This window comes from Priapulus caudatus, unplaced genomic scaffold (assembly GCF_000485595.1).
Source record: "Priapulus caudatus unplaced genomic scaffold, Priapulus_caudatus-5.0.1 Scaffold306, whole genome shotgun sequence".
NCBI lineage: Eukaryota > Metazoa > Priapulida > Priapulimorpha > Priapulimorphida > Priapulidae > Priapulus > Priapulus caudatus.
Genome location: NW_014577367.1, coordinates 299,413 through 311,321, shown reverse-complemented (window position 1 = coordinate 311,321; position 11,909 = coordinate 299,413). Strand labels below are relative to the sequence as shown.

The following is an 11,909-nucleotide window of genomic DNA, read 5'->3' as shown; positions in this document are numbered from 1 at the left end:
CTCGAGCCAAATCTGGCACGGGCCTAATTAGGCTCGGGCCAAAAACGTCCGTGTGAACGCGCCTATAATCCTTCTTTTACGAGCGGAAAGATGGCGGACGTTTAGCGTCACCGACACGTAGCCAATGCCCTGTCCAGATTATATTATAGAGATCAGTGATAGCAACACCCACTTATGAAATGTATGTTCATGTAATATTGACACATTCACCGCACATTGCCTCATGACGTCATGTAATATTGACACATTCACCGCACATTGCCTCAAACATAGTCTCAAACTAATGTTTAAATTAATTAAATAATTGATTTGAATGAGGAAATTAACGATCAAATGATGAATAGAAGAATGAAATTATGAATTGAAGTGTGAAATTATGAATTGAATTATGAAATAGATAATTGAATCATGAAATGAAGAAATGCTCGAATGGAGTGATGAACTTATGAATTGACCACTCAAATGCTCGAACCTCGAATGCTTGAATAGAACGATGAAATCATGAAATGATGAAATGATGAAATGATGAAATGACACTTTGAAATGGATAATTGAATCATGAAATGACCAAATAAATAATACATTAATGAAATAATTGATTTGAATGATGAAATGAACAATGAAATGATGAATTGAATTATGAAATGATGAATTGAATTATGAAATGATGAATTGAATCATGAAATGATGAATTGAATCATGAAATGAACAAATGCTGGAATATTGACACAAATCCCCTCCCATAGTCCTATAATATGTTCCACATAGGCACGGGAAGAATTTAACTTTTTAACTTTTAATATCCTCGGTGAAATGTTTACTGCACACGCGGGAGGAGAATAGCTGCCACAATCAGTGCTTGGAGTTATTATTCTAAATCAGTAAATTAATCATTCTGATTATGATTACTCCAAGTCCAAGCTCAGTGTCTGCTCAGCTCATATCCACTGTGGATAAATAATACATGTATTATTGGCTCTTGAAATAAAATATAATGCTATAGTTGGGTTATAATGTCAGACTCTATATATGCCTATGGTTGGTTCCGTAGAAATGGATAGCGCCGATATCATTTCTATTTCTATGGTGACTTCATTACGAGATCGCCGAGATGAGAGTGGGAAGAGATCCAAAGCGTATCACGCGCACGCACGCATGCACGCATGTATATATATATATATAATACATATATAATACAAGTGTATAGTATGAGAGGATTCCGTATGCGAAAGCGATCCTCTCTGTTACGCGTGACTGTAGCTGTCATGTTCTCCGTGCTCTATATGAGAACTTCTGAGAGACTTCTAAGACTGATCGAGAGGCGTACCTAGCCATCTCCTCTGGCAGTGGCGGATCTAGAGGGGGTTGGGGGGTTGCAACTCCTCCGTTCAGCCACTGACTAATGTTATGATACTAGGGCCGTAGGCTGAGCAAATTCATGGGGAGGGGGCAAAATTTCATGACTCAATTGTGTAATTGATGAGGGACGAGCGCAGCTCTTGATCGACGTCCATAGTGGGGTGGGTCTGAGGCAAGGCTTTCACGGATAAGTGACCAAAAAATTCTTTACAAAATAGTCTTTTTAGGCGTATTTTAATTTTGCTCCAAAATCTAGGGGGCAGCCGTTCCCTAGCCACCCACAGCCGTAGTTAAATTGGTTAGTAAATTAGGGCCAAAAATATTTTAAAAAGGTCAGTCTGCGGGCTGGGATCGAGGATTTCCCCTGTGGCCACACAGCTGCCTGAATTTTCCAGGTGGGGTGGCATCAACGCCTTCACTCAAATATCCTCCCCCCCCCCCCGTCTCCTAAAAGCTAGATCTGCCCCTGTCTGGCCATCCTCCTCTGTTACATGAGACGCTCACAGGAAATAGAACACGCGTCCACGCTCTTACTGGAGAAGAACGAGTAAATGTTTACAAAAATTTGCAGTCTGTAAAAATGATAGAGTATACTGAAGTTTTTTTCTTCTAGTTACTCAAAGTTGAAAATGTGGTCCGTATTTCGAAACCGTTAGTACAAAACAAACATGTTTTTTTGGTGAAAAAAACTATTAAAAACAGGTGCGATGCCACTATTTACAGTAAAATGGGCTGGGGAAAATATATGTATATTTCATCAAAAATAATCATCATAAATAATTATGACCGAACTTTGATTATTATACGTCTCGATTTCTTTTATGAACATTGTATATTTTAGAGATGAACACATCATTACTGATTTTGGAAAAATGGTAGAAATTTCTTCAGAGTCTCTGTGTACAGAGCGTGTCTATAAAAGACATATGATAGAATAGTCGTTTTTATAATTCCTGTGTGCGCCCCATCATAGATTGTACCACCTCACGAAATCATTGTTCGGGAAACTATCATTTTACACAAATATTTCCAAACTTGAGAAATAATAGTTTTCATCTTTCAAATGTTCCCTCCCGGGCGATAAATTCGCAATCCACGAGCTGGGTGGGAAATAGAATAGAAAGGACTGATAACCTCATAACGTCTCTATCACGAGGGTTCGCTAAATTATGAACGATATCATCCCCTAGATGGCGCTAAAAGACAATAGTTCATCGTAGAGCAGTACGGCCGCTTGCCGTCTTGTTCACTGATCTATATCATATAATATATCAAATATATATATATAATATTATACGTATAATATATATATATATATATATCATATATAGCGGGCGTACTACCTTGGCTGCCGTGTTACCTATAGGTGGTCGGATTACCTATAGGCAGGCGTATTGCCTATAGGCGGCGGGCGTATTACCTAGGCGGCCGTGTTACCTATAGGCGGTCGTGTTACCTAGGCGGGCATGTTACCTAGTCGGGCGTGTTACCTATAGACGACCGTGTTACCTATAGGTGACCGTGTTACCTATAGGCGGTCATGTTACCTAGTTAAGCGTGTTACCTATAGGCGACCGTGTTACCTATAGGCGGTCATGTTACCTAGGTGCGCGTGTTACCTATATACTGGACTCCTGCTAGCGCCTTCACGAATCGATCGACTGTTGAGGCCGCCTATAGCGGACAATGAATGATCCCGCGTAACTTCTTCTCATCCGACGGTTGCACCTCTCGGGCCGGCAGATGGGAAGCAGATCTGGGAATCGATGACATGGTCGCCCAGAGCCGAGACGGATTGGTTTATTGGTTTCAGGCCAGGAATCATAGGCCGGGTGTCCGGAGACGAATAAATGTACTTTTCGCTGCCTATACTGGCGTTGTCGCGTGTCCTTTGTTTAAACTCTCTCGCATTTACTGCAGTGACAGCGAGGAGCTTGGAAACTCACGTTCTCACTTTTACCGATGTGCCGTCATCAAATAAATGAGTAAATAAACAAAGAAATGAATAAATAAATAAATAAATAAATAATTGAACGACGAACTCGTGGTGAGATTCACATTCACCCTACAGGAAAATGGCCGTCCGCATTTTTTCGGGCCTTCCGCGGTCATTCAGTCACGGGACGGGTAGAGGCATCGGCTTTCCTTTACCAGAGAGTGAAGTCCCCGTGGACTCGGGCTCTTCGTTCGTCGCAAGAGCCATACCAGGGAGTCTATAATAGACTCCCTGGCCATACCATGTACTCAGCCGAGATGTCAGCGCATCCTTGCTGTGAGGTATTGCAGGTATGCGGTCGGATAGCAGACATTAGGAGATTAAGGATTCAAACTACGGCGGTCTCGAACGTGAAATACGGCAAAGGGGGATTTTAGACTGTGGTGGAGAATGACATGACTGATTTACTAAAACGAAGGGAAAGCATGAATACGCAAAATGTGATCACCAATTCTGTGTCTGCGCTTCGTGATTTCTGCAAGGAAACGTGAAAAACATTACCAGAGGACGTTTCCGAAGTCACCGGACTTCTTCGCGAATTGTACAAAATTGTATTCGAGTCTCGTAACAACAATTAATAAGGAACAAAGGTTAGATGCATTATCATTATCCTTATAAAAATACAGTGTTGCGCTTGCTCTATCTATTGAGGCAGCATCTGTTATTGCATTTGCTTTCAACGGGACTGGTATTCGTAAGTGATATCTGTACCTGTGTAAATAATGATTGATGGTTTGTCTTTGACAGCGGCATTGCCTCGAGAAATGACATCTAATGTTCTGGATTCATCTACTTTGGTAAAATTCTGCCTAACCTTAATTATTTATTTATTTATTTATTTACTTTCAATTAATTTTTTCGATATAATAGATTTATATATTTTCTCGATTTCTATATATTTGTAACTTATATCTTTAATATGTTACTGTTAACTTCAATAAAACTTACATTTGAAATGTTGTAGGTATGTGTGTAATGTTCTTACCTGTTTTTCTATTACCTGTTATGTTTTATGGAAAACAATTGTTGCTAATGAGCCAATTGTTTCATTCAGTTTGATAATTTTGATTAAATGATTAGCCATCTAATAAAACAGCAATTGTGTGGTTTGTTCTGGCAACATGTACTTTTATTCACCTCGAAAGTCAATGCAGCTCTTGCTACCATCCAGGGATAATTTATATTGTTATCTCGTACATATAGCCATGTGCACGTATACGTCTTAATTGTTTCCTATACCTGATAGCAATAGACAGACAGTCGATTGTCATCAACGTTTAAATAACATAGAATTTTAATGGTACCTAATAAAGACGACATTTCTAACATTAGAAACATTTCATTTTTAATTTATCCTTATCAAAAAAACAATTGATTGTCATGCGAGTTCATAGCATCTGGTGTCGATATGCCTCAAACAGGCACATCACAAATATCAAATATCTCTGCATACATAGCAATATAACAAATTCATGCGCAACCCTTGCATATGTACTAAATTAGGTATACCCGATGGTTGCATTCGTTAATTGTGCCCATAAGAAACGCATACGATTGCAATCGCGTATGCACCGCTTATTTGACGCCATACCATGCCTCTGTCATCTCTATTCTCAGTACGCCCACCGTGCACGCGCAAACGCGTCGATATACCCTACTGCCACCCATTATAACACGCATAGCGCGTGGAGCCATTATCTTTATGCTTTCGATAGATTCTGCTCTGCATAACATAAACCATTTCCCATGCGTTATGGAAACGATGATTGTACCCTGCGTTAAATATCCTGATTTTACTAAAGGTCTGATCATGGTAGATGGTATAATGTAGCATCCCTCCCCCTTCAAACTCCCCTCGCCCCAACAAAGACAACTTCTGTGAGAGAATCATTACGAAAACCATCAGTCAAAGAGTCATTGTGTGATGCCGTGCAGCCTTGTACACGCGGTCACTATTTTAAAATATTATTCAACTACAAGTGTCGGAATTTCGATCGAGACAAAGAAAGCTGCACAAGCACGCCGCCGCAGCCTATGCGAAGATATTTATATGCAAGCTATCTAGAGGCACGCAAGCGCTGCCGCGCGTGATAGGTTGGTTAGTCACGCCTGGCTGAAAGTGCGTGGCTGGCACTGGCTGCGAGTGAAACTTGTTCGCTTGTGGTTGCTGCGTTTATATGCTGGCGGACAGTGTGGCGCAGAACTCCAGCATGGATCCGCGTTTGTACTGCTGTGAATCGGTCGGTGAAGAAATGACACGAGCTCACCAAGATCCCGTTTTGATGCGAGATAGAAGAGTTGTGCAAAACCTCCTGTTGACAGAGGACAAGTATCTACCAAATTCAGGGTATTTTAAATGTGTTCAACAAGAAATACAGCCGTGCATGCGGAAAACGGTAGCAATGTGGATGTTAGAGGTAAGCATATGAAAGGGCTCCACCGCCTCCACGGCGATTGACATCGGTTACATTGATTGACTTTGATTGACATTGATATAACCTAGCCCGATTGTTTATACGCTAGAAAATTTCCAGACAGTGCAGCTAGACGTCTGAATTTGTATAACATTGTATATTATATAGTTGCCTTTTGCCTTGCTGTACTGTGTACACCACACTTCTGTTATCACTTATTATCAGTTGCTCGTTAAAATTCTCAGTATGGATTTATTTACCAAAGTTTTGTCAGTCAATGTTGTTGCATAATGTTGATACTTAATATTTGTTGCGCTTCATTTTATTCAGATATGCGAGGAGATGAAATGTGAAGAGGAAGTATTTCCACTGGCTATGAATTATTTGGACCGATACCTTTCAATAGTGCCATCAAGAAAAGCTCATCTTCAGCTTCTCGGAGCAGTGTGCATGTTCCTGGCTTCGAAGCTGAAAGACTCTAACCCATTAACAGCCGAGAAGCTGTGCTATTACACGGAAAACTCTATTAACTGTCAACAACTCATGGTACGTAGGTGGATTGTTTCCTGATTTTAGTGATACAAAGGTATAATATGTGCTTTTTATAGGAAATAGCAAAGATATGAACAAGTTAGATGCATAGTGTACATGGAGGTGTATCAAACGTTTATAAATATGTCACGAACTCTGAGGTAAACACTTCTGTGTAGATTTCGTGGGGGAGTGCAGTTGATGCTTGTTGTGTATTAGACCTACGGGTGACATGTTTCTGCCATTGGTCAGGCATTTCACACATGCCATCCAAATTTAGCATTGTGATCCCAAGGGTGTTGAAACTGCCAATGATCTTGTCTATTAACGGAGTGCAGTAACATTTATGGACTTGTGGATGTTCTTTTAGTTGCTTTGTAGTTGGACAAGTAGATGTGTGGTCTCTCAGAGACCTGAATAATGTCTGATTAGGACTGGAAATAGGCAGTTTATTGTCTGCGAATGGACTATTGTGCTCGGCAGCCGTGCAAAGACACCCACTGAGTAACAGTGGAGGCTGAACCAGTTGTCCCTATTCAGATCAGACCGTCTGAAAATATGCACAGCACTGTGCCGTTTATGCATCAAGATTGCACCAGGGCTCACACATTGTGCGTGCGATAGGAGCTACACACTTTTTTTTATATAAGAATTCTTTTTATAAGAATCATCGAGGCTCGATTTCCCAAATTTTAAGAATTTTTTAAGAATAATGCTGAGGCTCGATGAGTCGATCATCAGACACACATTGTCACTCGATTCAACGAGGTACACGGTGGCATGATGCGGCCTATATTGGCCTCGAAGACATTGATGGCGTAGAAGTCATATTACTGTAGTTTAACGAATTGCATATATTTTGAAAAGGAGGGGTTACTTTCTTGTTGTGTTATACATTGGTTCTTTTATTGGATATTAGTCTTTTCCTCTTTCGTTCAACCACCACGTTTTACATGCCATCGCATTTAACAGTTTTAATGAAAATATAAGTCGATTTTTTCAACAATTATTTAAGAATTATTTAAGGCTCAAAATGTCGATTTTCTAAGAATCACGAGGCTCAAAAAGAAATACGATACTTATATATAAAAAAAAGTGTAGGTAGATTAATGTAAATCCAACACACGCACGCACCCCCACGCGCGCACACGCACGCACGCACGCACGCGCGTTGGATTACATTATTGTATCTAGGATCTGAGCTATCGCTCTGATAAATATTGCAAATTATTACCGATCATCGTTCGGCAGCCAGTGATGTGGAGGATTTGTTTTTTGAAAGTAGTTTTTCGCATTCCGATCGTGCCTGGCCGGCCTGATGAGCGGCAAGACCCAGAAAGGGAACAGGTTTCATTGCGAAACTTTCCCAGGAGTTGTTGTGTACTCTGCCTGAACTCGCGGCTCGGAGCGCGGGCCGAGCTGAAGGGACGGACGGTCGCTGGCTGCATCATCTATTCCGTCGGACAGGCTTTTATGGCCAGCCGACTGTCCTATCCTAGCTTCCTATCGCGAAGTCTAACTCTCGTTTTGTTGTCCGGTTGCGTGGGATGTGGCCGGAATGTAAGCGAATGTGGCCGTAATGAAAGCAGCGGTGTTGTAGCCTCTTCTCCTCCCCTCCCCCGGTCCATCCATCGGGGGGGGGGGGAGAATGGTCGCCGAGTGACTTCTACAAATTAGCATTGTCACAAGTCAAGCGTGGCTATTTGATCTCGTCGGAATTGGGAAGCTTTGTGGGAGGGAATGCAGGCCTAGGGTCTCGCTGCTCATCTCTGCATGACCCAAGTGCCTTTAGTTTATTGACTATCCGGCATGCAAAAGTCACACAGTGCTTACGCTCCGTGTTTCTATTCAGGTTCATGCGCGCACGAGGCCACATGGCCACACCGCGCTCCTATTTAAACATGTGCTTAGGTCCTTGTTTGGCAATAATAAGATGAATTTGGGCAGACGCTTTTGAAATGGGGCGAAAGAATTTGTCGTGCACTAACGCGAGCTTGTTATGAGACATTGTGCGCGTGCTGCAACCCATAAACGTTGTGCGTGTGATTTCTTTGATTCAATAATATCATATGTAAAGTTTAAGGGTATATTTATATATTTATTAACACGGTGACCGGCCGGTAGTGTAAGCGGGCGAACACTCACACACGCACACACACACACACATGCACGTACGCACGCACACACACGCGCACACACACGCACGCGCGCGCGCACACACACACACACACACACACACACCAACACCAACACCATTGTATATTTGTGTATATATTTGTATATTATGTGGCACTCACTGTAAGATCACACTGTTGCATGCGTGCTTGCAGCGTCGACCTCTCTGTGGCTCTCTGTCTGATGACAGGTGTCCCGCACCGATGTACTGATAAAACGTTGTCAGCACACCTTGTGTGTTGGGCCTGCGCTGGGTGATTATCTCACCTGTGCAGGTTGGAATCCTTCACATGGACGAGCAGGTGTGCGGGCCGGCAGATGAGTTGCAGTTGGGTCGATTAGTTGATTTGGGGGGTTGCCCATTCTCAAACACAGACTAGGTTTGTGCGTGCGTGCGTGCGTGTGTGTATGTGCGTGCGTGCGTGCGTTCGTGCGCGTGCGTGCGGGGCTGATTAGTCTGTCTCATCAACACTAAATCTAGCATCGCGCGCGTGTTTGTGTGTGTGTGCGTGCGTGTGTACAAGCGTCTGCGTGTGTTACCATACGTGCGTTCGTGCGTGCGCGTGTCGAAAGGGATCTGACCAGTCTTTTCGGCAATAAACTAGTGCGGGCGCGCGTGTGCCTGCGCATGCGTGCCTGTGCGAGTGATTGTATGTGTGCGTGCGTGTGTCTGTCTGTCTGTGTGTGCGCACGCGCGTGTGTGTGTGGGTGGGTGGTAGGGGGTGTTCAGAGTAATCTCACCGCGCGGCGGTACAGAGCAAAGCAAAGGGTGACTTAAGATGCCCTTGCCTTCGCCAAATACTTGTAAATCACTGTTAACACAAACAGCAGTTGGCCGATAAGTGGGGATTGTCGGGACGGGCGGCCGCCTCCCCGGTGCTCAGATAAGGAGACCCCAGAGCAGCACACGTTTTCAAGGACGCTGGCCTTCCGATGTTTGCCATCCAGGTTTTATTGATCTCGTGTCGATGGATTTAAGGCCCACTGCCAGTGCCAGTGCACAGGTTCCTTCCCGTTCCATTTCTGAAAAGGTGCGTTCCCCCGACACATGGCTAGGGGGAGGGAGGGGTGAGGAAAGAAGGGAAGGGGAGGCGGTGGTATGCATCTAGCTGTAATCTACGATATCGGTCTGTCTGCATATAAGAGTTCGGTTTATATAAGAGCAGCAGTGCTGTTAAAACGTCTGAGAGCGCGCACTCCATGTATGCTTGCTTCATGTATGTGTATGCTTCCATTCCTGCGGTCAAGGTGCTTGTCATTTGCATGTGCGGTTCACCTGATTTATAGATATGTGCCAGTTCCCCCACTCCTTTCCTCCACCTACACATCCTCGTTTCGGCAATGCTGCGGTGGGTTGAGCGTGTGTAGGCGCATCCGTTCGTGGGAGTGCAATGCGCGAGTGCTAGTTTAATACGTTGATGCCTTTCCGTTATTTGCTCAATGTCCTTTACTCCGCTTACGTTCACATTCTCTTCTTTGCGATTTTCGAGATTAGCGTCTGAAATCTATCGCAGCGAGTACGCAGCCTCGCGTGACCTCGCGTGAACTTTCGTTCGCTGAAGCCCTTGGGAGATGCGTCGTGTGTGATGCACGCATGCGCGCGCACTAGGCGCGTCTCCGCCCTATTTTGCGTGTTTTGCACGAGCGCTACGATGGCTGCATTCTTGCCTTGCTCAGCAGCAGCTCCGCCCAGCTCCTGATCTTCCGAGCTTCTTTTAACCCATAAAGAGTCAAGTACCTTCGCGAAGGTCGGGTGTAAGTTTTGTCGGCTGGTAGGCGCAGTGTAAGTTTGCGTATAGTTGCTTTTTGCACGGCGACGACGAGGAGCTCTAATAAATCTAACGCATTGCAGCAGCAGCAGCAGCAGCAGCAGTACATTGTTGTTAACAGCTGGGGTTGAAGGTGGTGGTGGGGGTGGGGTGGGGGGGGGGGGGGGGGTGAGTGGCAGTGTGGAGTTGCATGTTTATATCTCAAGAAGCTTCCCATTGTGGTAATTAGATTGCAAAGCTATTGTGTCGGCGAGAATTACGTCTGCTATTGTCAGACTAGATTACGTAGTTGTTTGTTGCCGCACGCTGTGCGCTCACCCCCTCCCCGCAGGTTAGCCCTGTGTTTGGGAACAGGTTACCAGAGTGCTGTTTGTCAGTATAGGTTGGTCACACACTGCAGGTGTCCGCATGAGTTGTGAGCACCAAATTAATGTGTAAAATGTGCCAAGTAAGCTACTTCTAAGCGTAGGTTCATGGCAGCCGATCTCTTGATCGTAGCTGAAAAACGACCCCGAATCGGTCTTCTACTCCCCCCCCCCCCTGTGAGCGAGCCAAACACCCCCACCCCACCCCACAGTACCATGTAGTCACGAAGGGGCTGCCAGGTAAGATTTGTTTACATACCACCACTCGATAAACTTGCTTGGCCGGCGACAAATTCCACCGGCGCGCGGCACAATACCAGCACAAAACACGAATTTGTTTACAATGTGTGCGTGTGTGTGTAGTGTGTAACTCGTTCGCCACGATGCACGCAGCGCGCCCGTGCGCGATTCTGCCGTGCGTCCGAATAGCCTTTCTACCCACTATGCGCAGCAGCAATGCCACGATGGCAGATTGTGATCAAGAAACTCTATCAGAGGTCGGAATTTCCATTTCGATTATGTTTTACGACCCATAAAATCGCGTCTGGTCTTCTTTTCTAAAACGCGATCGCTCTCACGCCCCGCACCGCCTCTCGAACTCGAATTCCAGGTCGAGCCGCGACGTTAATTAACTACAACGGCGTGTGTAATTAAACGAGGGTGTTTAATTAAGGTTTTCGTCTCTAACACCCCCCCTCTTCCTCTCCCCAGGACTGGGAAGTCTACGTGCTCAGTCGGCTAAAATGGGACCTGTCGGCGGTGACGGCGCACGACTTTCTCGAGCATCTGATGTCTCGGCTGCAGCTGACCTCGGACAGAGCCGACATGGTACGACGACACGCCCAGACCTTCATCGCCCTCTGCGCTACAGGTGAGTGACTCGTCGCGAGCGTGGGTGTGTGGGCAGGTGGGTCGGGTGCCGGGGGGGGGGTCGGGTGACGGTCAGACAGATCTTCTCATCTCGTCCGATCTCTCTACTCTCTCTCGTCTCTCCTCCTCACTCTCTTCCCCTCTCCGTCCCTCCTCGTCCTCTCTCTCTCTTCTCTCTCTCTCTTCTCTGCTCTCTCTCCCTTCTCTCGTCTCGTCGTCAGTCTCGTCTCGTTCGTCATCTCTGCTGCGGATCTCTTCTCTGCTCATCTGCTCATTACTCTCAGTGCTCATCTGTTCCTCTCTCTTTCTCTCCTCTCTCTCTCTCGTCTCTCTCTCTCTCTCTCCTTCTCCCTTCTTATCCTCTCTCGTTTCTCTTCTCTCCTCTCTCTCAACTTCTCTCTCTCTCTCTCTCTCTCTCTCTCTCGTTCTC

General features: G+C 45.0%; 1 protein-coding gene across 1 annotated transcript in view; it reads left to right on the top strand.

Moving 5' to 3' along the window:
• Positions 1 to 5,498: 5,498 nt before the first annotated feature.
• LOC106808811 (G1/S-specific cyclin-D2-like) overlaps positions 5,499 to 11,909 on the top strand; it is a 105,841-nt gene continuing 99,430 nt past the window's right edge. Inside the window, exons 1-3 of the mRNA XM_014811674.1 lie at positions 5,499 to 5,772; positions 6,100 to 6,315; positions 11,321 to 11,480. Coding sequence (XP_014667160.1) covers positions 5,533 to 5,772; positions 6,100 to 6,315; positions 11,321 to 11,480 — 616 coding nt within the window. The 5' untranslated portion in view covers positions 5,499 to 5,532. The remainder of the gene's footprint in view (positions 5,773 to 6,099; positions 6,316 to 11,320; positions 11,481 to 11,909) is intronic.